The 27158-nt window shown below is 38.6% G+C and overlaps 2 protein-coding genes across 3 annotated transcripts in view; one reads left to right on the top strand and one right to left on the bottom strand.

The window, feature by feature from the left end:
• Positions 1–399: 399 nt before the first annotated feature.
• Positions 400–3349, bottom strand: LOC116421880. The gene is made up of 2 exons (XM_031955688.1): positions 3009–3349; positions 400–2474 (listed from the first exon to the last, which is right to left on the bottom strand). Exon 2 carries the CDS (start codon positions 1742–1744, stop codon positions 989–991), a length of 756 nt encoding a protein of 251 aa, XP_031811548.1. The 5' UTR covers positions 1745–2474; positions 3009–3349; the 3' UTR covers positions 400–988.
• A 39-nt stretch (positions 3350–3388) lies between these two features.
• PDE8A (phosphodiesterase 8A) overlaps positions 3389–27158 on the top strand; it is a 256329-nt gene continuing 232559 nt past the window's right edge. For both annotated transcript variants that reach the window (XM_031955687.1, XM_031955686.1), the window contains exon 1: positions 3389–4380. In XM_031955687.1, the coding sequence (XP_031811547.1) occupies positions 4123–4380 (258 nt within the window). In that variant the 5' untranslated portion in view covers positions 3389–4122. The remainder of the gene's footprint in view (positions 4381–27158) is intronic.

Here is a 27158-nt window from a genome sequence, read left to right as displayed (position 1 = left end):
CACTCCCAGAATATGTCAAATTCATAGTCTCACTGCCTCTCCTCCTGCTATTTCCCTCCTCCCTTCTCTCATCTCATTCAAGGATTTTCCTATTTAAGTAGAATTTCTAGAACCACACCCTGCAAAGAGTGAGGGTTTCTTGTATATAATTAAGTCCTTAATTAGGTACTACAGCTCAAAGAGCTAGAGGAATTTAGAGAACAGTAATGCCAATATGGATTAGGGTACATAGGAAAGATTTCATTCAGAAAGTGGGACGAGTACCAGAGAGGAAGGCAAGAGGAAAAGAGAAGAAATACAAACAACAGCAACAACAACAACTGAAACCAAAAACCCAATCCAAACAAACAAACAAAAAAGGAAAAGAAAAAGAAGGAAGATTTATCATTTAGTAAAAAAGAGAATTCCAAAAAGCACAAGAAAAGTGTCATTAGTTACATTTATTTAAATAAGATCATAGCATCATACATTTAGAGCTGGCTCGAACCATTTAGTTCAATTCCATCCTCCCTTTCTATTTTACAGACTAAGAATCTGAAGCACAGCAAAGTTAGGTATCTTACCCAAGGTCACACAAATAGAAAAGTGGACAAGCTGCTACTTTCTGTACTGTGCTAAAATAATTAACTTAGCTAAAATAATTAAATACTCCTATATTTAAAGAAAATCTTTAGCTTAATGATTTCCTGGATATAAAACAACAGCTCCCAGTTCCTAAAGAGACAGGATGCAAGCAAGCATTGTGAGAAAGTTTCTCCAGCCAATCTGCTCCCAGCTTTTATCCGTTTCTTTGGGAGTTGCAAATAGCTTCCTTTCAGTTCACACTTTCTTGTCGAAAAAAATCTACCCACGGAAATCACCATGCCCGAGTGAAATGAACCCCCCCCCCCCCCCCATCATCCAGAATTGTCACGGTTTTCTAGAGATGAAGATTATTCTCTAAATTTAAAATGACTAACAATGACGTGACAGGAGCCGGAGAAGGATCTCAGGATAGGACAGGGGGAATCCCTCCTAAAGAGAGGCATTTGGGCGGGTGGGCTTCCAATTCCCAATCAGACCATGCTACTCTAGGGTTTTTCAATCCACTGGCCAGTGAGGAGCACAAAAGGCTGGCTGTCCGCTCCCTATTTGTAAGCGAACAAATTGGGACTGTTGGCAGCGACCCGGAGAATTCGTGCACCGAAGCAAGGCACCAGGGGAGCGAACAAGGCCGCCTGCTCCCAGTCAGGGCTCGGATCTCCGCGGGCGCTGCGGGATAACGTTTTTTCTCTCTCAGGTCTGGAGTAGCCGGGCTGGTCGAACGCCCGCCCTCGGCCCTGGGGCAGTGAGCGTCCCACAGGCCAGTGAAAAAATCCAGTTGGCGATCGGAACCCAGGCCTGCAGCAGGGCGCGCCCAGCTCCCCCGCTGGAGCCACGGAGGAAAGGGCTCCAGGAAGGGAGCTGGAACAGTTTGCGAAATCCACTTCTCCGGGACTTCGCAGCAGCTGGGTTGGGAGGAGGGAGCCCAGCGGAATAGAGGGTTCAGCTCGGGGACCGCACTAGGAAAAGGTGTGGACTGAGAAGGGGGAGGGAGGAAGGAACAGGAGGAGGAGGAGGAGGAGGAGGAGGAGACGGAGGCTGGCCGAGGACCCTGGGGTAAAGCCTGGTCCCCTCGGAGTAGATTTTCTTCGGATGTTATGGAGGCAGGGAGGCTTGGGCCGTGGGGGCCGCAGCACGAAGAGTTTTGTTTCGGGGGAGACATAATTGTGTGGAGGATCCCATTCGGGTGGGGGGCGGAACACAGAAGCGGTGCCCGTGCCGCTTCTCCTCATCAACATTTAATTCGACATTAATTCGATGTGTCTTAGAGATAAATTACCCCAGACGCTATTTTCTACATAAAAGGAAACCGAGTCCCATTTAGAAGTGACTCGCCCAAGGCCATACAACTTCTCGGCGACAGCCCTCCGAGTGGCACCCCGCTTTTCAAACATTCCGTTCGGTGTTCGGAGAGTGCCAAATGTTACGGCTCGTCACCTTTCTTCCTCTTCCACTGGTCCGGTTCTCTTAGTCGCTCCCCCCTCCCCGGGGACAGGGGGAAGGACACCTCCCGGCTGGCCTATAAACGTAACGTTCCCGCGACCCCTGGGTTTATGGTCAGCTGACTCTTAACTGAAGCCAGCCCCGAGGACGGAAATCTAACCCGGGGGACGCAGGGAAAGTCTGAGTAAGGTTCAAGAGAGACACCTCAGTGGGTAGAGAGCTGCCAGCCTCGGAGTCCGGAGATCTGGGTTTTCGCCCCAAAGTGTAAAACTAACCAGCGTGACTTTGTACCAATCGCCCAGTCTCCCTGGACCTCCGTTTCCTCTTCTGTAAAAAAGAGGATTTGGGTCGAGATGGTCTCGAAGATCCCAAATCTGGGATACTGCACTTCTCTAGGAGGTGTGGAGTCCTACGGTGGTTCTCACCTCGCTCGCTCCCCTTTAGCAGGGCTAAAACATGGAGAGGGGCAAAAAGAAAAAGAAAAGAAAAGAAAAGCCGTTTGGGAGAGACTCTTCGGAGCTCTCAGCAGCGTTTCTTCCCCCCTCCCTCCCCCTGGGCATGCTCAGTAGCTCAGGCAGGTTTGGCTCCAAGTAGGAAGCTCCGGCGCTACACCGGCTGTTTTGCATTGACGCCAGTAAAGGCTGGAGGTCACTTCTTGCGGGTGCTTTGATTGGACGTGCTGCTGTCAAACCCTGGGGCAGAGACTGGGACGGGGAAACAACCTGGCAGAGATTCACCGGGCATTTCAAGGGGGTGCGGGGCACCATCCCTGCGAACGGGGCCACCCCTCCACCCTTGGAGGGGAGACGAGGGAAGAAGAGGCAGGAGCAGCATCTCTGCTGCACAACGCAGGCTCTGTGCCCGAGCATTAAACGTCTCGCCATTTTAATTCATTCCATGCAGAGCCAGGGACTCCAGCAGAATTGCGTGTATGCATCATCTCTGGGACCAGAAACATCGTGGGCCCCGCATGCATTACAGACCTGCCTTCACGCTCGCTGCTGGGGTATCTCCAGCCTTTTGTTCCTGCCCGTCTTCAGCGTTATTACCATTTTCTTAAGACTGAAGCTCTGAACTCTTCTCCCCCCTCTTCCCACCCCTTTCCGTCACACACACACCCCACCTATTTTATTCTATTTGCGCGGCAAACATGCACTGAAACGGGATTCCCGTGTTTCTTTTCCTCTGCTTCAGGAATTGGTACCGCTGGATGGAATGCTTTGCAGGGTAAACCTGCTTTTCGAAGGGGAAATCTGCCTTCTGGAGCTGCTGCCAAGAGGATAGTGTGTGCATGTCAATAGCCAGTCTGCGCCGCTGCCGCCGCCGCCGCCGCCGCCGCCGCCGCCGCCGCCGCCGCCGCTGCTGTTAGGAGGAAGGAGGAGGTGGAGGAGAAGGAAAGGAGGGAGCATGCATTGGAGGGGAACGTGAGCGCTAGTCTCTAACTGTGGAGGGGGGAGCGATCCAAGGGGGTTTCACTTCCCCCCACCCCCAGCAAAGAGCAGTAGCGTCTCTTACAGTTAAACTTCGTGGGAAGAAAATTGCCTGTTTAGTCTTAGGGGTGTGGAAGAACAGGGATCTCCGCCCCCCCACCCTACCCCACCCCTTGTCCCAGACCCCGCTCCCAAAACCCTCCCGAAACACTGTGAAATTAAAAAAAAATACTGCTTCTCCGGGATTTTAATATTTAATTCAAGAAAATGGGAGCGCGCCTTGTCGAAAGCCACATTCACTAAGTCCGAGGGGCTTGTTGACTTCTCCCGGGGGGAGGAGGGAGAGAAAACCCCTAACCCAAACCCTGCCGGCTGAACGTTTTAGGCAACGATGTGCAGCTCGGCCTGCGCTTCATTTCCCCACAGCCCCCCTCCGGGTTCCCATTAAAGTTCCAAGAAGCCCCCGCTCGCAGAAGAAGTCGAAAAGGGCTATGTTTCCTTGCTCGCTGAGGTTAACTCATAATGACACAGCCCTCGAGTCCAGCGGATGACAAGAAGGACTAGCTAGACAGACCCTTGAGAAGCTGAGAATTCCGAGACCAAATCCAGCGGATCGAAGGAAAAGAAAAGTCAGTTTAGAAAATCGCGTCCGAAGTGACTTGAAAGCATGGGCTGCGCTCCAAGCATCCACATTTCTGACAGCAGGGTGGTGTACCACACTGGCAAAGAGTCCGAGGACTCACCCCCCCCCAACCAGAGCAATCTCACCACCATGTCTCAGCAGCTGCAAAACAGCAACCCTATGCCCGGATTATTCATCAAATCCCCTAACACGTCCACTTACAAAGTGAGGACTAATGCGTCCAAGAAAGACAAGAAAGAGAACAGCATGGAAGCGGAGACCCAGGGCGGCAGGTCCAGTAAGGTAAAAAAAAAAAAAAAAAAAAAAAAAAAAATTACCAGACAGAAAAGTTAACTTTCTTTCGAAGGGTTTTTCTTTCTTCTTTTTTTTCCCCCTCCCTTTTTCTTTTCTGTGTACTTGTATCATGGGGAGGGAGTATGTGTGACATTTTATATCAGCTCCGTGTATCGTTTTTCGGGTTCACTGACACTTTCTGAAGTGAAACTTTAGCTTTTTTTTTTTTTTTTTGAGAACTCTCCTCCCTCAAATACGAAGTGTGGAGCCCGGGGAATGAAAGTGGGGAGACATTCAAAGTTTCCCTCTTATGCTTAGCCTTGACTTTGCCTTTAATTAAGAAGTGGTCTTGACAAACCACAGTGCTGGAGTTTCTATAGTTTGTACTGCAGATAGGTAGCTTTTTCCTGAATAGTTTTTCATTTGCTTTCTTCATGAATCTCAAAAGTCGTTTTGGCACAGAAAAGATGGTTGGCCCCTGTCTACGGAACCCACTTTTCTCAATACAGTGTCTGATACAAATTCCTGAGAGTCGAGATCGAAAAATATCTTGGAAATGTCCAGTGATTAAACTCAGTGATACAAATGGAGCGTGACCCAGAAATATCTTTCGTACACTTTTAATTGTCTTTCGATGAACTGGTGTTTTAGAAGGCGGGGGTGGGGGGGGTGCGGTTGGGGGTGGGGTGGGGGAGGAGGGGTCAGGGTACAGATTGCGCCTATAGGTAAAGCGAACTGTCTGCCCTCCATTCTTGAAAACTATTATAAACTGTGTTCACTTTTGTTTTTGTGGTTACTCTGTTATCATCATAACTCTCTGGGGGGCTGGGGAGGGGTGTTTGGCCTTGTGCAGTTGGGTGTGTAAAGCGGTGTAATACTTTATTTTTCCCTGGTTCCCTCATTCAGGCAACTGAAGTATTCCCATTTTCTATAGGAATATCAGGTGTTCAGTTTCCTGGCAACCTCAGCTACATTTCTTTGTACCTACTTAAGATTCGGATGTATCTGTATAGATATTGCCTTAAACTATATATCTAAGCAGAAAAAAAAATAGGAATAGAGAATAGAAAATACGTCATTTCATGGCACCCAACAGATGGGGAGAAACTTTAACTTTGAAATCATAGGACTGAAGCTCTCTGCCTCTTATTTGCATCTAGTTTAGTTCAAGTTTTGCAGAATTTTCTGGGATATTTTTCCTTTGTTTTGATTGCTATTTGGAAAGTAAGGGAAGAGAAAAATAAGAGAAAAGGTCTTTTAGCTGAGATAGGAGGCTTCACACAATTCTTTACGATTTGCCCAAACCTTCCTAAAAAATGAAGGCAAAAATTTTGCTTAGCCTCAGACCCATAATTTGAAACCATCACAACTTTTTAAAAAATGACATTTGCAAAATCTCCTTGGTTTTCTTTGCTCAGTGAGGACTAAAGGCCATCCAAGTTTGATATTTATGGCTATGCTCCATTTTCTGTCCTATGCCACAACAACCACGGTAAATACTCTTTCCTTATGAAAGTGAGAAGTCTTTTTTTTTTTTTTCAGGTTGCATAATACAGTTGAAGGGGTTTCTTCCCTCTAAATGAAAATATCACCTCTTATTGGTATCAAATCTAAAAAGTTTGATTCTGTCCTTTCCAAAAGAGTCTGGGAAAACGATACCAATTTCAAAATGGAGAACAAGATAGAAATTGCTTTTCTATCAAGGATGATTCATTTTTGCCAAAAGTAGCATCTATATATGTATATATGTATATGGGCTAAAGTACATTTTTGATAGAACTATTTTAAGATCATTGGTCAGATAGGCAATATGCATTAGTTAATAGTGTCAGGTAGACAGGAGTTGAAAGACTTCTGTCATCTAAACTTTGACCAAAAGTGATTTTGGCCTGACAGACTGTTGAACTTTCAGGTCAGAAAAGCCATTTTGAAAAAAAAAAAAAAAAAGGCAAAACTCAAGTATTAAATGTTTACATGGTCATGGGTTTATAGGCTGACATGTTTAGACTATCCCCTACCAAGAACTTAGAATGTAAGCTATTGGAGGGCAAGGGCTGTTTCCTTTTTAAATTTTGTCTCACCAATATTTACAATACAATTTAATAAATGTTTGTTGAATTGAATTAGAAAGATCCTATGTAAGATCCCATTCCAGTGGTTCTCAAAGTATGGTCTAAAGAATCCTGGGGATCTCTGAAATCCTTTTAGAAGGTCTACAAATTCAAAAATAGTTTTTATTTCCAATATGGTAAATGTCTATAAATATAATCCAGATAAACAAAAACACTTTGGAGATATCCTCAATAATTTTTAATAGGATAAAGATATTGAAAACAAAAGTTTGAGAACCACTGCTAGACTATGTGCTCTTTCTGGACAGGAGTCACATATGCCTTACCTTTTTTTGTGTGTGTGATTGTTCAGTCTTTAGTACAGAATTGTGTGTATTGTAGGTATTCAGCAGATGGTTGATTCCTTGACTTCCTGATAGCCATTAATTCTGGAACTAGTATAAGAACAAATTTTCAGGGTCCCCTAACTCTAGACTTATAGAGAGTGAATTTGGTTTTGGGGAAACCTCTCCCTTAATCCAGGTTGAGACTTCACCTCATATTTCTATTGCTTGGATTTTTCTTTTCTCAGAGGCATTATAGTAGCAATAAGGGAAATCTCAGTGAAACTTATTTCCACTTAGGGACTCAGGAATTTCTTCCTCTTGAACACAGAGGTTTCCTCTAAGATTGTAACAGTCCATCTGAAGGTTACTGCTTAGTCACTTATGCTCAGAGAAAGAAATTCAAAGCAGAGGAAAGGAGCCAGAGATTCAGATCGATAGCTTAGCCTTGTATTATCAACACATGTCCAGGTTAACCTCTCTATGCTTTAGATGCTAGTCTTATTAGACAAATTGTATAAGAGGCAACTGTCTTCATAGAAAGAATTCCCTTGCCAAGGATGTTCCTATACCAGTAAAAAACATAGGTTCATCTTTGTTTTTAAGGTTCAGTACTCTCATTTTTTTTTAACATAGTAAATATTTTTTAAGAATCTAGGATCAATGTAAACATTCAGAAGAGGCAGTTATTAGAAACTTTTATGGCATTTTAACAAAATAATTATATATGACCTATCTTGTTTAGATAAGTTTTTTTTTCCTTTCAACAGGATTTTAACTTATTTAAAAACTTTCTTTTAATAAATTTAAAAGTACCTAAATTCTATGCAGCAGGGGTTTGGATCAAACCTTCTACATGTATAGAGGTGTGTAATAAGGCTAGAAAGATAAGGTGGCACCAACTTGTGAAAGACCTTGAAAAGGGAATTAGAATCATACTTGGAAGATAATAGGAAGCTTTTTAGAAAAGGGAAATGCCCAGATCTATGCATATTGAATATTATTCTGGAAGTGAATTGAAGGTTGTAGAGAATGAAAGACTTGTCTAATGGAGACTATTGCAAAAGTCCAGGAGGATGGTAATGAAGGTCTTTGTTAAAGTAGTGATTGTGGGACTACAGATGAGGACCAATATGAGAGAGCTTGCTAAATGAAAATTGATAGAAGCTAAGAACTGATTGAATATGGGAGGTAAGAGATAGGGAAGAGTCAGAAAGAGCAATAAGATTTTAAACATGAGAGAAATAGTAAATAGTGATTCCAGTAACAGAAATCATGAAGAAGAAATGAGTTAGGGAGGAAGGTCATAAGCTCTTCTTTGGGCCTGGTAAATTTGAAATGTCTTTGGTGGAATGCTTAGGTACTATGTGAGGTCAGTAGATAGTCTGATATGTCAGTGTATCGCTTGGAAGAAAAGTCAAGGCTGGATTTACAGGATCAGAAAATTTAGAAATAGAAGGCTATCTAGGACAGCCCTCATTGTACAAATGAGGAAATTGAAACCCAAAGAGCTTAAGTGACTTAAGATCACACAGATGGAAAACCACACTGGAAGGTTTTCTGAACTTCAAGTCTAGTGGGGGGTTTTGCCCTATGCCACATTCCCAATCCAGGAGAATTTTATTTAACTTAACATTCTATTATTACAAGCTATCTTATTTGCATGATCTCACGAAATCTTCACAGACATATATTGTTTATTTCATTTCATAGATGATAAAAATGGGGCTCTGAAAGGTAAAGTGACTTATTTTGAAGTAACACAACCAGGAAGTGATAGACCTGGGATCCAGATGCCCTGCCTCCAAATTAACTATATATTTTTTCTACCACATTGGCATTCTTTGAAAGAAATTGAAAAATTGTCTATATTTATTTAATTAAATATTTTTCAATTACATGTAAAAAAATTTAACACTCATTTAAAAAAAAAAGTGTTTCAAATTTTCTTCTTCCTCTTCTTCCCCTTCTTTGAGAGGGCAAACAATTTGATATCATTTATACAAGTGAAGTCATGCAAAACATATTTCCACATAAGCCATGTCAGGGAAGAAAAGACAAAGTAAACTGAGAAAAATAAAATGAAAAAATGTGTGCTTCTTCCTTCATTCCAAATTCACCAATTCTCTCTCTGAAGTTAGATAGCATTTTTATTATGGGTCTGTTGGAATTGTCTTGGATCATTGTTTTGACTAGAGTAGTTCAGCCTCTCACAGTTGCTCATCCTTACAATATAACTGTCACTATGTATAATGTTCTCCTGATTCTTCTCACTTTATTTTGCATGAGTTGATTATCAGGATTTCTAGCTTTTTCTAAAGTCATTCTGCTCATCGTTTCTTAGAGAACAATTGTATTCCACCACAACCATATGCCACAACTTGTTTAACCTTTCTCCAATTGATGGGCATCCCCTCAATTTCCAATTCTTTGCCACCAAAAATCAAAGAACTGCTGTAAATATTTTTGTACAAGTAGGTCCTTTCCTTTCTTTGATCTTTGATCTTCTTTGATCTCTTTGTGATACAGACTTGGTAGTGGTATTGCTGGGTCAAAGGGTATGTACAGTTTTATAGCCCATTGGACCCTGTCCTTTAGAATGGTTGGATTAGTTCACAATTCCATTAGCAGTGAATTAGTAGTCTTAATTTTTTCCATGTCCCCTCCAACATTTGTCATTTTTGTATGTGTGTGTGTCATGTAGCCAATCTGACATGTATGAAGTGGTGTCCTAGAGTTGTTTTAATTTGCATTTCTCTAACCAGTAGTGATTTAGAGTTTTTTTTTTTCATTTGACTATTGATAGCTGTGATTTTTTTCCTTCTGAAAACTATATCACCTGACCATTTATTAATTGAGATACGGCTTTTATTTTTTATAATTTTGGCTCAGTTCCATAGCTATTTAAGAAATGAGGAATTTATAGAAAACTTGCTACAGTTTCCTGTTTTCTTCTAATTTAGCTCTATTAGTTTGTACAAAACCCTTTTAATTTCAGGTAATCAAAATGATCTATTTTACTTCCTGTAATCCTCTTGTTTGGCCCTAAACTTTTCTCTTACCTATAGTCCTGACAAGTATATTTTTCTCTATGCTTTCTAATTTAATTATGATATTACCTTGTACATCTAAATCATTTAGTCATTTTGACCTTACATTGCTATATGCTATAAAGTGCTGGTCTATGTGTAGTTTCTGCCAAACTGCTTTCTAGTTTTCTTAGAAATTTTTGCCAGATGGGAAGTTCTTACCCCCAAAGCTCGGCTCTTTAGATTTATCAACATTAGAGTATTTTGGTCACTTACTACCTAATGTATTCCATTGATCTACCATTTTATTTCTTAGCTGGTACCAGATTATTTTAATGATTTCCACTTTGTCATATAGTTTAAAATCTGGAACTGCTAGGGCACCTTTCTCAACTTTTTTTTTTTTTTTAATTGATTACCTTGATATTCTTGCCTTTTTTTTAAGATGAATTTTATTTTTTTCTAACTGTATATAAAAATTGCTTGACAGTTTGATTGATATGGTACTGAATAAGTAAAGTTAATTGAGGTAGAATTGTCATTTTTAGTATATCAGTTCATCCTGCCTATGAGCAATTAATATTTCTCCAATTATTTAGATCTGTCTTCATTTGTGTGAAAAGTGTTTTTTTTAAATAATTGTTCATATAATCCTTTGTTTAGTCTTAGCAGATAGCCTCTCCAGTACTTTATATTGTCTGTAGTTATTTTAAATGGAAATTTTCTTTCTATTTCTTGCTGTGGAGTTTTATTGGTAATATATAGAAATGCTGATAATGTATGTGGGTTTATTTTATATCCTTCAACTTTGCTGAAATTGTTAATTGTTTACCTTGGCACTCTTACCTTAAGCATTCAGGCAAAAGAGTAGTTGAGGTCAGCTGAGTGAATATGCTTGCCAAAGGAAAGAAAAAAGAGAGCACAGGTCCAAAGATAGGACCTTTGCAGGCTCCTACTTTAAGAAGACAGTATGGTAGGGAGAATGGTAAGAGAGCTAGGATTAGATGAGGTTTCTGAATCTTGAGAAAAGTATCCAAGAGGAGAATTAGATCAATAGTATTAGAATCTTTAAAGAGACCAAGGAATATAACTAAAGGATTTAGTGATAAAGAAATTATTGATAAGCTTTGAGAGGCTACATTTAGTAAAATGGAAGAGAACAGAAGGCTCATCACAGGGAACTGAAGAAAATGTATATGATAAGGAAGTGAAGGCATTGGGTGTAGACCAGTTTTTCATGAAGTTTGGCTGGGAAGGGGAAGAGAATGAGAGAAGAGGCAGCTGGACGGTGAAGAAGGGTTAAGAGAAGGCTTTTTTTTTTTGTTTTGTTTTTTTGAGGGTAGTGGGAATAATTAAGGAGACCTGAGCATATTTAGAAAACAGATGAAAAGGAGCCAGTAAAAAAGGAAGAATGGAAGGAAAGCATTTGAGGGTAGTGTAGGAAGGAGGGAGAAGACAATATCATAAGCATAGTTAGAGAGATTAACCTCATGGAGAATCATAGAATCATGCATGGATTTAGAGCTGGAAGGAATCTTATTGGCATTTTACTCCCTTCTTTTAACAAGTAAGTAAATGGAGACTCAGAGAAGTTAAATGGGAAAATAAAGGAATAAGCATTTGTTAAGTTTCTACTATGTGCCAGGCATTGTACTCAGTGCTTTACAAATATTACCTCATTTGATCTTTGAAGAAATCTTTTGAGGTAGGTGCTACTCTCATGCCCATTTTACAGTTAGGCAAATTGAGTCAGAGAGATGTTAAGTAACTTTTCCAGGGTCACAAAGCTAGCAAATACTGAGGCTGAATTTGAACTCAATTTTCCCTGACCTTAGGTTCATCACTCTCCTGTGCCACCTAGCTGCCCCAAGGTCATCCAGATAATTGATGTCAGAGCCTGGAGTAGAGATACCTCTCCTCAGGCTCTGTAAAGCATGAGATTAAAGTATCTCCTCTAAGTATGGAAAATAGTTAGCTTGTTATTCTGAATAATTGAATGCTAAATTATTAATATAAGGAAAAATTATAATACAGTTAAACATCAGAATCTGACTTAACATCATTAAACCTTGATGATTCAGAAGGGAGATGTTTTAGTAATTTAGGATCATTATTATGAACTTCAATTCATTGTTAAAAAAACAATACCAAACAAAACAAAACCAGTCATTTGTACATTTCTGATTTTAACAATATTTGAGAATTCTCTCAAATTTTAGAAAGGGAATTGATTGCCTACACTTTGGTATTTTAATATTTAAAGTTTAGCTTTAAGACTAATTCCTTCTCTTCCATCCTTTCTGTAGATCCTGGCTTTACCTTTTACTCTGTATCTCAGCTGTGCTTTCTAATATGCTAAGTTTAATAAAAACTTGTATTTATATAGGGCTTTAAGATTTACAAAGCTTTTTATGTATATTATTTGATCACATAATTTGATTATGTATTTGATTCTCAAAACAATCCTATGAGATTGGTGCTAATGTCATTGCTAATATTTTATAGATCAGAATCCCAGGCTTCAAAGAAATTAAGAGTCTTGTCCAAGGTTCAAACAATCAATAAGTATCTGAGCTAAGATTTGAATCTATCTTCTTGAATTCAAATCCAAGGCCCTTGACACTATAGCAATATGCTTTATGGACATGATTTCATTCAATAATTTATTCATTGGTCACATTTATAAATCATTTTTAGGTTTAAGACAGTGTGCTAGGCACTCTGGGAAAACAGGAGTATAGGAGTTACCTTCATGAAGCTTACAATCTGGTTGGAGTGAGAATATATATATATATATGTGTGTGTGTGTGTGTGTGTGTGTCACACACACACACACACACACACAAAGTTAAATGATGGTATGTCAATACTAGCAGTGGCAACAGAGAGCCTATGATTTGCATTGATTTCCTGTTACTGGCTACCCTTTAGGGGCCGTACTATGTCTAGAATTCTTGGATGATGTTTGGATGATGGATACCCACCCAGTTTGACACTTCCTGACCCCTGGTCCATGTTATCTTCATTGATAATGTCAATATCCTCCTCTTCACTGCCCTCCCATCTCTCTATTCCTGCCCAGGCAAAGAAATAGTTTTAAGATAATGAGGTGTAAAGTGCCTTGCTCTTGGAATCAGAGATGGAGTTCAAATGCTGGTTCACTACTTGTGGCAGGTCACCTTACTTTGCTGAATCTTTATCTATTAAAAAGAAAGGTTTGGACTAGAAGATCGCTAAAGTTCTTATCCAGAGCTGACTCCTTTTGATTAAGTGACAGCTGAGGTGACCTGATAGTGATTATATAGTAAGTTAAAATGAGAGGTAGATCACTCTGGGCTGGACTTGTAAGGCAGGACCCATGGAGGCCCTGAGGAGTCAGATTTGGGAGTGCAGAGTGCTATGAGCAGACAATATAAACGACCCCTGAGACACTGAATAGGTTAGTCTACCTGAAATTATCAGTTTTGTGTTAGCTGTAATGCTAAATAAGGTTAGAAAGACAGCTTGGAACTAGACTGAAGAAGTTGGAATGTGAAGAGTTTGGACTTTATCCTGTTGGATCTTCTGGCTTAAAGGCACAGAGATCAGATCTGACCCAGGTTGGATTTCATTCTATACTTGGCATATTATTGTTCTGATCACTGTTGTTGCAGACCAAGAACAATTTTCACTAAATTAGGATATCTATCCGATAGAGCCTCTACGGTTTAAAGACTAGGGATGAAGAGCTGAGAATGAGCATTAATCTGCTAATTTGCATTTCGGAGAGAAGTAGATAACTATCTAAAAGCTACAACCCTAGAGACAGTTTATTAATTTAGATATTTTCTTTTTCCTCCCTCTCTCTCCATTCCTCTCTCTTTTCCTTCCTTCCTTCTTTCCTTCCTTCCTTCCTTCCTTCCTTCCTTCCTTCCTTCCTTCCTTCCTTCTTTCCTTCCTTCCTTCCACTTTTTTTTCCTCTTCCTCTCTGTCCTCCTTCTTTATTTCTTTCTCCTCCCCTCTTCCTTCTCCTTCTCCTACTCCCCATTCTCTTCCTGTCCTTCCTCCTTTCTCCTCTCTTTTTGCCCAAGTCCCTCTCTCTTTCTGTTTGCTTTGCCCTATCTTCTTTTTCTCTCATTCTCTACATGCCTTTCTCTTTTCTCCCTTCCAGCCTTTCTTTCTTCATTCCTTTTCCTTAACTGGCCATCAAATGAAAACAAATCATATTATGTAGGTATTTATTTTTGAATAATAAAGTTTTATGCTCCTTGTCTGAAATTTCTTTAAGCATCTGAACACGTTCTAGTCTTTAATGAAAAGGGAAAAAAACCCTATGAAGGTAGTTTTGGAATATGATTCTTGATTTTTTTTTCCTGTGGGTCATTGGAAAAATGCTAAGCAATGTTCACCTAGACTTTATGTAGACAATTTGTGACTGTCACCAGCAGAGTGAGGTTCCTCTTGGCTGTGTGGCTTAATGGAAAAATCATTGGATTTGGTATCTGAAGAATAGGTTTGAATCTCAGTTTAACTACAATCAATCTTATATGAAACAAAACAAAACAACAAACCTAATATGTTTTGGGGCCTCAGTTTCCTCTTTGTAAAACAAGGAGGTAAGACCAACCACATTATCTAAGATCCTGCCACTTTTTTTGTAAGGTGGACTATTTGGCTAATAGCTGCTCTTTCTTCTGGTCCTCACATAAAGGCAGAAATCAATTATTCCAAAAGGTATTGGTCCTTCCCTTCTCTTAAGGCAATTATATCCCTGAAGGGTTACTTTCCCTTTCTTACCCTTTCAAGTTCAATTCAGTCAGTGGTAAGTTTTCTGTTCAGAAAACCATTTGAGAGTTTGGTTCCATTTACAGATTTTTAGGGTTGAGAGATCATCAGAGTAGCCTTCATCTTCTTTCCCAAGGGAAATCCATGTTTCAACTGTTTTCATCCCAAAGCCTAGAATCAAATGATTAATTAAATTTTTGTTCATTTATTTTGGTCATGTTTGTGTTGAGCAATGCTCCAGGGTCTCGAGATCTCCTCTGTCCTCCTTTTGGTTGGTTGAGTTTGGTAAGGAGACTGATAGAATATGATCACAGAGAGTGGTTTTGACAAGTCTCTATGTGGAAATTTCTCAGCTACAAGCATTGTTTACTGTTTGTCCATAACAGTCAATGAGAACACCACATAGAGCTCTTTTTGGGCTTTGAAGTGGCCATAATGTCAATAGAATAACCTTAGTAGGACTATTCAAAGCTTTTATTATCTGTAGATCTGAAATACATTCCTCTGGCCTATTCAGTGTGCTACTCATGGCCATATCTTTCATCCTTTCTGTGTTCTATGATCTTTGAATATTTCCCTTGCCAATCTGAACTGTGGTAGTCTCTTTAAATCCTTCTTATTCTCACAAAAGGCCAACATTATAACCCTTGTCACATTTCAACACATTCTACCTGCTCCACTTTGAAGAGAATCTGTGATACCATTTTAAATGTTCTCATCAAGCTTCCTTCTGCTAATAAACAGGAAGGGAGGCTATCAGAGAAAGAAAAAAAGATCATTTTCCTTCCTGGATAAAAAGTGGGTAGGATTAGTGATTTCTGAGGATTCTTCTAGCTTTAAAATTGTATGGTGTAGACATATATTATCTCTGTCACCTTGGTCAAGTCATTTAATTTCTACAGCTTTAGGTTCCTTATCTGTAAAATAGGAGTAACAACATATATCATTTATAAGATTGTTGTGGGGACCAAATAACATAAAACATATGTTATTATTCAAACATTGTCTCTTTGAGACTGCATTTTGACAAAGAAACTTGAGGGGTTTGCCATTTGCTTCTCCAGCTCATTTTACAAATGAAGAAATTGAGGCAAACAGAAATAAGTGACTTTCCCAGGGTCTCACAGATAATAAGTGTTTGAAACTGGATTTGAACTCATGAAGACTGGCCTGGTGCTGTATCCATTATACCAAACCATAAGAACTAGAAATGTAAATCACTTCTATGATTGCTGTAGGATGACAGAATTGGGAGGAATCCCGAGGCTGTCAGGTTCACCTCCCTCATTTTACAGATGAGAGACCCGAATCACCAGACAGCTGAATAACTCCAAGATGACATCTTGTGAACCCTCTAACTACAACATTTCTTCTCATCTGTATTCAGTGAAATTCTGATAAAATTTCTGGGATAAGTCAGTCTCCTTTTATGTTTCATATTTCAAGACCTATTGGCTTTAAAAGAGAAAATGATTACTTTTATGTAATTGAATAAAAGCATTGCAATCCAGCTCATCTTCTGTGGGCGTACTTAAGGAATCTTCAGTTCAAACAACATCACTGTTGACAACTGGTGACACAGTGAATAGACTTCAACGCTTCGAGGTAGAAAGACGAGTTCAAATGTGGTTTAAAACATTTATTAGCTGTGCAATCCTGTTAACTTAAGTTAACCTCTGGTTTTTTGTTTTTGTTTTTTTGTTTCACTTTCCTCAAATATAAAATGGTGATAATATTAGCACCTACCTCACAGATTGTAAGGATCAAATGAAATAATATATGTTAAGGAAAAAAGTGCGCTTAACATAATTCCTGGCACATAACAGACACTATATAAATAAGAAACATTATTTATATATGTAAAAATAAGAAATATTATATTTGTATAAATAATATAAATATTATTTATACATATACATATATATTGTGTTGTCACTATGTAAATAATATTATTGCCTGATATTATCTGTCAGGAAAAATATAATTCCCTATGCCTATTATTTTACTTAATATAATTTTTATTAAAGAAATTATCTTATAAAAACAATAACTTTCTACAGTAATTAGACTTATCTGTGATTCAATTCTATAATTCAATTTAATTCAGTGAGTGCCTCTTCTGTGCTAGGCATTTGGGAAATACAAAAGAAGAATATAACTGGGTCCTCATTTTTGAGGAATTTATCGTCTTCTTGGGGAGACAAAATATATGTATATGAAATGAGTAGAAATACAACATAATGTAAATGTATAGATAGGTGGTTCAGTGGTGAGAGCACTGGGCCCAGCTGGGGTCAGGAGAACCTAAGTTCACACCTGACCTCAAATGACTCACTGTGTAAGCCTCATCATGTCATTTAACTTGTGTCTGCCTCAGTTTCCTCAGATGTAAATGGGGATAATAACAGCACCCACTTTGTGGGGTTGTGAAAATCAAATGAGAGAATATTCATGTTGAAAGAAAATCATCTCTCGTGGTTCCTGACACATTGTAGGCACTTCATAAAGGCTTGTTGCCTTCTTTCCTATCACTTAATGAGTCAGCTAGGTGATTCCCACCCCCACCCCACCCCCCATCCTAATGTTTTTTCCTCTTGATTCTTTTTTATTTATTCTGTATGTAACTTATTTGTACATAATCATTTACAGGAAGGGACTTTCTTTTGCCTTCCTTTGAATCCCCAGCACAGTGCCTGGCTTACAATAAATTCTTAATAAATGCTTATTACTGACTGATTGCAATGGAAAAAGCACCCTGGAGTCAATTATGTTCAAATCTGATTTGAGATTTCATCACTTGTACTGTGTGACCCTAGTCAAGTTATTTAATCTCTACCTCAATTTCCTCAGCTGTAAAATGGGGATTGTGATTTCACTTATCTTCCAGAGTTATTGTGAGAATAAAATAAAATAATATTTGTAAAGTTCTTTGCAAGCCTTAAAATGCTATAAAAATGCTAGCAATTGTTATTGCAGTAGCAATACTACTAGTACAATACTAATACTAATACAACTACTGTTGGTCTGGTATTATTTTAGTGGTACCATTTTAAAATATGAGTGCTTTGTTATCTACTAGCTGTAAGAGTTTGATTAATGTGCTTCCTATCCTCGGTCTCAGTGAGTTTACCAGCAAAGATTAAATTCAACTATCTTGAAGGCTTGTTACAACTATGAGCCTATAATAATAATAATAATAATGATGATAATAATGGACAATTATATTGTACTTTGAGGATTGTAAAAGACTTTAAGATGGTATGTTATTTGATCCCCACAGGAATCTTGTGAGGTACTTACTATAAGGTATTTTATCCTCATTTTATATATAGGGGAATTGAGGCTTAGAGAATGAACTGATTTAGTCGTGGCCACCCAGATGGTATTAGAAGTGGGATGTAGGCCCAGGTCTTAGCTGACTTCAAATTTAGTAGTTTTCCCCACAATATATCCTCTCCCTTCCCAACCCTTCTACTTGTTGCAAAATCATTCAAGAGGAAAAATCATATTTAAGTGAAAATGCTTGCACCCTGCTGAGAAAGATAAGGTTTGGGATATTTATGCAAAGAACCTAATTAGAATTAATTTAATCTCTCCAATAGCTGTTTTATTTAGTTAGGGGGGATGGAGAGAGAGAGAGAGGAAAAGGAGGAGGGGGGAGAGATGGAGAGACAGAGATCTAGCCTTTTGGACTAGTACTCTCTGTTCTGGTTTAGTAGCCAATTAAAAAGCTATTCTTTATTAAAAGGTAAGTGGACAGAAAATGGTCACAGAATACATGTGCATGTTAGGAACTGGGGACAGGGTCCCTCTATTACATGTCATGCATTTCTGGAAGTTCCCTCAGTATTCACTAGGGTTGGCACTAAACAGAGCAGATTGTTCATACTTGAAGGACTGGGCTCCTATTGTTCAGTCCCCTCTTACACAATGGCAAGACTTGATAGTTGGTTGTTGTTTTTGTTTAATTCTGGAAGAGACTTTAGAAATTGTCTATCTATTCTAATCATCCCTTTTTATAGATGAAAAACCTGATGGTCAAGGAGTATCTTGCCCAACATCATTCAAATATGAGGGAGCAAAACCAGAACATGAATTCAGGTCTTTTTTACTCCAAACTGATTGCTTTTTCTACCATGCCATATTGTCTCCCTATTTTCTTTCAATTCTGAAGAGGGTTATTTTACTTGGATGAATCCATGATTTCATTAGTGTGGTATTCTTTGTCTTGATATGAATTATAATCCATTTTGCTATAATTCTTGTTCATATGGCGGATCTTTGTTTAGTTGTGATTGACTCTTCATAATTCTACTTGGGGGTTTTCTTGGAGATATTGGAATGGTTTGCTATTTCTTTTCCATTTCATTTTACAGATGAGGAAATTGAGGCAACAGGGTTAAGTGACTTGACCGGGGTCACAGAGCTAGTAAGTGTCAGGAAAATGAATCTTACTGACTCCAGGACAGGTGCTCTACCTACTAAACTATATAGCTGCTCTTAATTCTAGTCCATATTTTCCCATAAATCCCCCCAAAAGTATCTACTCAATTAGCTGGTTGTCTTCTCTTGTTCTTTTAACATCTTGAGGGTACTCAAGTACATTGGTACTACTCAGGGTGTTCTTCTGTTGTCTTCTATGTGATTAACCCATATTTCATAATCACATAATCATATTAATTCTTCATAATTTCTCCATATGAAATGTTCTGTAAACTTCTATATGAAATTACACTTCTTTTTCAGATATAAGTCACTGACTTTCTGAATTCTCTGCAGGAGGTCTGATAATTATAATCCCCTTTTAAATAAGTCTGTGACCAAAAATGCAAACTCATTATTAGGACTGAATATGAGTCACCATATGAATTGTAATATCTGTTTCAGGTTTCTGGTGACCATACAGGGGAAGTTTGTGAGCGTTAGATTAAAAACGACTTGTAATACATTTTAACAATAAATAGAATATCATTGTAAATATGAAACTCTTACTAAGGGTGTGATGTTTACGTTAACAACTCTGACATCTGACATGTTTTTGGCATCAGGTGATGGATAGAGTCAAAGGCAAAGAGAATCTTGTGCTTATATATGATTCTAAGAAATCTTTATTAGCAGTTGAGAATGGAATAATTCAAGGGATGAATTATTGCAAAAATGCAAAAAGGAAATGCTCTATTTGCAGCAGGAACTTTTGATTTGAAGTGCATTTAAAAATGGGCATGTCATACAGATAGGAAGATGACAGGAGCTTCTCTTAGTGACTGGACTTCAGTTACTGCTATGAATTAACTTTACTCCATTTTTCTCATTTCTGAAATGGGAATACCTCTGGCTACAATACTTTGTAGTGTTGCTATGAGAATTTTTAGATAATGTGATAATATATATATATGTGATATGTAGATAATATAATGCTGTGGTACTGTGTGTGTCGCTGTTCTCTGTACCTTGTAATTAGGACCATGATTAAGATCAGAAAGTTTAGAGCCAAAACGGACCTTAGAAAATTCATTCAAATGTAGAATTTTTTTTTGTTCATTCTTTTACCATCTTAGACATACCAATAATTCACAGCCTATTTTGATTCTTCTCAATATTTGACCAATCCTCCTCCTTTCTTGCTCATCTCAAATCTTGATACTATCTTTATGTGAAGAGTTATGTCCTGGATAGAACACTGGCATTGGAAATGGGATGATTTGAATTCAAATTCACACTCTTGACATTGTCTAGATGTGAAACTTTAGGTAAGTCACCTAGGTAACACACAAACAACTTCCTGAGACTTCTCTACCAAATTATGGAGGGCTTGAAATATAGGTTGATAGAAAAGGAGTTTTTACATTAGGAGCTCTTTGGGTTCATGAAATCTCATATCATTCTCAACTCCATTCTCATTTTTATATGAACTGTGAATAATAGGCTTAAAAAAAAAAAAAACCAAAGACTCATAGGGATAACATGACTTGTCTAAAATCTTCCTCTCAATGAATTATATTTAAATATTTCTTGTATTCCTATTCCTTGGAGCACACAAATACTATTTATACCATCAATGACTTGCAGAACACAAACTAAGTTCCACAGTTAAACATGTTTGTAAGTGGCAAATTGTTAGAAATTACATATTCACAAGCTTTAGCCAGCCATGCCTTCTAATCAGCTTATTAACTTTGCCGATTAAACACCCAGTAAAGGATTTTAAAATAATCGCATTACTACTGCTGAGTAGCCATAATTAGACACCAAGTCCTTTGAAGGGCGCATTCTTCCGGATCATCTCCCACTGCTCCAAGAAGCATTTTTGGCCCCAAATCAGACTCCCAGGCCCTTTCCTCCTGTTTTTTTTTTTTTTTTTAATAAAATCTGTAAATATGTCACTAAGTGCTATGTAAAAGTTTCTCGTTTTTTAAACCAGCAGTTATGGCCCCCACCTGTGAATGTTTTTGTTTTTCTCAAGGGCAAGACATTCTCTGACTTCCCAGACTTTAGAAAATAATAATGTACTATCTTTGGACTGTGGACCTTTTGACAAATTGGTTCTTCCTTGATCACATTCTCCCCTCTCCCTTTACATACCTCTCCATATTTGATTACTTTAAAATGATTTTATATAAGGAAAGGGTAGATGTGTACCAATTATGCTTTTTTAAAAAATTACATAGGTGTGAATATGAAAACGTTAAGGCAAACTTGGCCCTGGAGGCCCCTTGACTGATAAAAGAAGTTGCTATTAATAAACTATCTGTTAAATTTCTTTTTATTTTTTTTAAACACTAGTTTAAGGTAGCCAAAACAGCTTCAGAATATACAAAATTTCCAAGAATCGCATTAACTGCTCAAATTTCAAGGGCTATGACAGCTGATACTCTACATGTATTTTTTAAAAACTAAAGGGAAATATGAAGCAATGTGGTATGGTAGCATTAGCTGTGAGATGAGAATTAGGAGATGAGCATCCCAGTTCTAATTCTGTTGTGCTCCAGGTGAATCATCTTGAACAAGTCATTTCATCTCTGTAGGGGCTTAGACAAGATGATCTCTTGCATTCTGTGAGTTGAGAGCTAGAAATAACAATTTTTAACCAAATCACTGAGAAGTATTTTTCTATAATGTGAACAATCCATGGAATTTATACAAAGAATATTGGTTGTGTTTCCCTCACCCCTTTCTGGAACCAGCATCATCTTGTAGAAAGAATGTTGGATTTGAAATCAAGGGACTGGCGATTGAATCCTGACATTCCTACATCTATGTGAGACCTTAGCTAGATGATTTAACTTCCTTGGATCTCAGTTTTCTATGAAATAAATGGGTTGGATTAATCCAAAAGAGTTGAGTCCTTTAAAAAAAATTTTTTTTTCAGAATTGGCATCATCCCTTCCCCTCCCCTTCTTCCCACTTATTTCCTTCCAGCTAAACGACTAAGCAACTGGCTTTTGTTTAATTGAGAAGAGTTAAATTAACCCTGAAACATACTTTAAATTAAAATAACCCAAAAACAAAATGTTTAAAACAGAAATAAAAATAGCCCCAAACCCAATTTGATTTGAAACAATAGATGATTTGGATAATTTACTCCACAATCCTCAGGATGATTTCCAAGGTTCCTTTGTGTTTGAATATCCTATGATATATGTTCTATAACCTAAAATTTGCTTCTCCAACTGAAAAATGTTATTCTTAGAAAACAACTCAGGGGAGCAGTGTAGTGGTAGTGAGGGGGTAGTGACGGGTTGCTGTGTAATTGGGAGGCTTGAGCATTGGAGCAGGATCTCCCTTTGATAATTCTCTTAGCCCACTCTTCCAAGTTCTCCTGGATGCTCACCATTGCCCTGGCATTTCATAGATAGTCTTGAGGTTGATAGCAAATTGGGCTTTTGAATTTAATTGACAAATTACTCTGGATTCAAAAAAACATTAAGAATCTTAGATCATATGGGTTTTGTGTTTTAACATAGCTTTTGTTTAATTTTTAAATTCCCTGGAGTCATCAAAGGAATTTTAAATTTTTATAGGAAAAAAAGATACATTCGATAGTTCATTGAAAACTAAAATAACCCATTTTGAGGCAGCACAAGCTTTGCCTTTTGAGTGAACACTTTTCAAAGAAACAGATGTGTCTAGAATGCAGATTGAAAAGGCAGATTTGTATAAATGAATAATAGTAACTTGGAAATAATTGCATCATTTCAACAAGATTTGGACATTTCTTGTGCAAACCCCTGCAGAGAGAACACAGAATTTCTGGGTAAATGTAAGAGAGACATTCTCTTCTTGCTATTGTTTTTAACTTGGAGTTAGCAGTGACCTTTCACTCCCTGCTGGATTTCAGTGGAAACTTTTTGAGGCCCCATTTGCAGACAGAATGCATTTATGAAGTTGCCTATTTTTGTGAGAGTGGTCTCCCTTGAAGGTATTGTACTGGATTTCTGGTTACTGATATGAAAAGTTTGAAAGGAAATCAAATTAGCAAGTCATTTTTCAGGGTTTCCCCTGGATCCATTGAACTGAGCACCCATTATTTGTACTGCAGTCTGGTCACAGTACTGGTCACTATCTGTGAGAGATGCTATCAAATCCACACCTCTCTTCACTTGACTGTGTTGTCTCCAGAATATAGTAAGCCATCACTCATCTGGATTCTACTAGTTGAGATGTTTGAAAATTGGGTCAGAGGCCAGGCTTGGGGTTGGCAGCCTTATTAAAGTAGGGGGCCAAGTTCCTTGTCCCTACCAGCCATTAGTTGCCATTCCCTTTAGAGTTACCTCCCATCTCCTCTGTATTGAATTTGTATGTTCAGATTTATATACCTTATTTCTCCTATTAGCCTGGAAGCTACTTGTGAGGATACCTTTTTTTTTTTTTTTTTTTTTTTTTTTTTTTTGAGTATCTTTGTTACTTAGTATAATGCCTGGCAAGTATTTGATACATGCTTGCTTTCTTGAATAACTGACAACTCTTCCTAAGGCGTGGGAGGGAAAGGCAGTTTTTGAGACAGAGGCTTCAGGGGAGGGCAGACCTGATACAGAAGTGAGTTTTGGATAGACAGAAAAGGCAAAGGGAGGAAAGCAGAGAGAGGAAGGAAAGGAGCATAGAGAGATAAACTACCTATTTTGTGATTTTGCTAAGGGTCCCAGAGGCATATGTTGCCTACGTGTTGCCTTACTTTTGGTGTCACCTTTGGTCTTGAGTACTAAAACCAGAGCGGAGTCTTTATATTAAGAAAGCATTTGTTAAACAGTTTGGAATTCTAAGAAAATTGTGGGAAATATTTAAATGTCTGAAGAAAATCTCTGTTAAGCATTTTAAAAATAGCCATTTAATATAAATATCTTTAGAAGAATTGCACCCATTATCAGATTGCTTGCTGTCTTAAGGAGGAAGAACAGGGAAGGAGAGGGAGAAAAATTTGGAACACAAGGTTTTGAGAAGGTGAATATTGAAAACCATCTTTTCATGTATTTGGAAAAAAATAAAATACCATTAAAAAAACCTACAGCCATTTATATATGATACACAACTAATAGACTATTTACACATTATTCTTCCCTAGACATAGAAGAAGGTCCCTATAAAACTCTCCTAAGTGTGTTTTGTTTCCAGTCCCCCTATGTCCTTGTTAACACAAGGCATTTCTTTGGAAGCAATCCATATCTCAGCTTTTCACTTATTTAAACTGACTTCTCTAGTTGGGCCAAATTAGGGAAGTAAGCAAAAATGAGATAATTTCATGAGAATTAGGAAAATACTGCTTCACCTGTTTCTTGAGATTGGAAGTTGGATCATATAGGAGAAAAAGTAGTGAAAAAGCCAAAAAGAAGAAGAAGAAGAACTATATTTGAATCCCAGGTCCTATTAACACCTGTTTGGTCTTGGGCCAAGTAACTTCCCTCAGGTTCCCCATTTACTGGAAGGATAAGAGTTGTTTGCCTTAATTGTTTTTCTCACATCGATGTGAAGATCCAATAAAAGTGTTTTGAGAGCCTGGAAGGATAATGCAAATACAAGGGACTGTCAGAGAATATCAGATAATCTTTTTTGATGGGAGCTTAGGTACTACCCTTTGTGGGAAGAGACAAGAAAGAGTGGTATCTAGGCTATATTATTATAAGTACCAAATGTTTGCTGATTGATGTGCAATAATTAGCAGTGAGACTAGCAATGGCGTTTCTTTATATCTAGTTATTAGTCATAGGATTGTCTCAATCAAGGGAGGGAACTGACATTTCTCATAATGACCTTTCAGTGTCTCTGTGACTTCCTTAGTGTATTCTTGGACTGGGAACCCATGAGCTGAATTTGCCTTCGTGACCCAAGAACACGTCTACACTGGAGAAAACAAGGATCAAATGGATTCCCTGAGGGATTGTGCTATTCTCTGGTGCTTTTCAGATTTTCTTTGCAGGAATGGGTCTTTTCCCACTTGGCTCCAAGACAAATAAACCTTGTCTGAGTACATTTACTTTTATACTATACTTCTACTATTGGGCTGTATGGGAATACATGGGAGCTGTTGGAATACACGGGAACCACTTGACAGTGGCTGCTGGGGAGATCTGACCCAGACCTGCAGAATGAGTCTCCTCTTGTGAGAGGATGATACAAGGAGACTGAGAGACAGTTGTTCTTCTTTGATCTCTCTGAGAGGCTGTTGTGTATCTGATCTCTCTCCTCTTCACTCTGCCTCCAATTTTTCTCATTCCCAGTCCGTAACACCTATGTCAGCAAAGGCTGCTTTGCAACTCCTTTAGATGTTATGATCCACAGCTGTGGAGGCTCTCGGAGAATTGACCTGTCCCTTAATAGGCTGAATAGCTATAATGTTTGCATATGTTCAGTGTTAGAGGCTAAGTTCTTTGAGGGCAGGTGCCTTATCTTAGTTATCTTTGTTTATATTTGTCGGCTTAGAACAGTGCCTTACATGTGCTCTTTAATACTTATTCTTTCAAGGTTTTCTTATCCCTTCAATGTGGCTATGTCCTCTGGGAGTGCATATGGAAGCCTCTCATGCCTTCTCATCCTACAGGACTTTTACCCATCTCTTCCCATGAAGTCTCCAAAAAAGGGTCTTCACAACCCATTAGAGGTTGATTTTTTAAACATCCTATGAGTGCCAATGGGTAGCTAAGTGGTGCAATGGTTAGAGCATCGGACTTGGAGTCAGGAAGATCTGAGTTCAAACTTACTAGTAAGTAAGACACTTACTAGCTGTGTGACTTTGGGCAAGTCACTTAACCTCTATTTACCTACATTTCTCATTTGCAAAATGGGAACACCCTGGAAAAGGAAATGTATACCCCTCCATTATCTTTGCCAAGAAAACCCCATGGACAAAGTTGGATACGACTGAAGGAAAATCGCAATAGTGCCAACACAGTTCTTGGGTTGTTCATCTTTTAACTGTTCCTTGTGTGCCTCCCTTTTCCAATCACATGTTTCCTAGGCAAAATTTTTAACTCCATTTCCCAAGTCATCATAGACTCATTGGTCAGAGCCTCCTTCCTTTCTCACAAGCTTCCCCATTGTCCTTTGTATTTATTATCTACAACTGACTCTTCAGACAACATGGCAGCCCCATGGTCCCATTAGAAGAATGTTTGTTTTTAAAAGATAGGTTCGCTCAAGGCTTTTGAAGGCTTTGTGCCATTTCCCAAATATATTATACATATTCAACACTCATATTCTTGGATGAAGTAATGAATGAGTGAATGACTTCTGTCTCTTCCTGCTGAATCTAGTGGATTGCTTATTTTGGGATTTAACGTTTCTTCATTGCCCTTCAGGTTTTTTAGTACATGCAGATTTGCCTATTTTTTCCTCCCTCCCTCCTACCCCCATTTCCTTCCCTCTTTTTTATTGCTTCATTAGTTCTCTCTCCTCTTGTCTATCTGGCAGCCATTCAACAAAAATCCATCCATTCATTCCATAGACATTTATTATTCGATTGCTCCGTCTCCTGGGCACTGTGCTGGTGAGCGGGAAAACAAAATTGAGATAAAATCTTATCCTTGGCCTCAATAACTGACTCATTGAAAACTCTCCTTGCCCTCATGGAACCTAAAATCTAGCAGCAGGATCAGATACAGACACAGATAAAAAATACAAGGATACATGATAGCTGTTTTAGAGGCTTTATGGGATCCACCAAGGAGTCAGAAGAGAAGGCCTTATGGAAGAAGCATCTGAATTAAGTTGGAAAGGATAGGCTACAGTAATTCACTATGCAAAGAAGGGAAGTGAGGGCATGTTGGGAATGGGAATGACACTGGCAAAAGCAAAGAGAATATGACACATTTTGGAGAGGTGGGATGGGAAGGTAGGGGCAGTGAAGTAGTCTCAAAATGCCCTCCTTTTGCCTTGTGAAGGTTTCCTTTATTTCTTGGTCTGCCTTGGCTTTCCATGAGGTTGGTTCAGGTAGAACATTGAACATGAAGTTAGCAGGTCCAGATTCAATTTCTAACCCTTCTATTCCCTGTCATTGTGGATTTGGGGAGCTCTCTCTCTCATGAGTGCCCTGTACATGAACTGAGGAGATTGGACTTGATCGCTAAGGCTCCTCTTACTCTAATTTTGTGATCTGATGATTTAGGATA

This window comes from Sarcophilus harrisii, chromosome 2 (assembly GCF_902635505.1).
Source record: "Sarcophilus harrisii chromosome 2, mSarHar1.11, whole genome shotgun sequence".
Taxonomy (NCBI): domain Eukaryota; kingdom Metazoa; phylum Chordata; class Mammalia; order Dasyuromorphia; family Dasyuridae; genus Sarcophilus; species Sarcophilus harrisii.
This window is presented reverse-complemented; position numbering and strand designations above follow the sequence as displayed.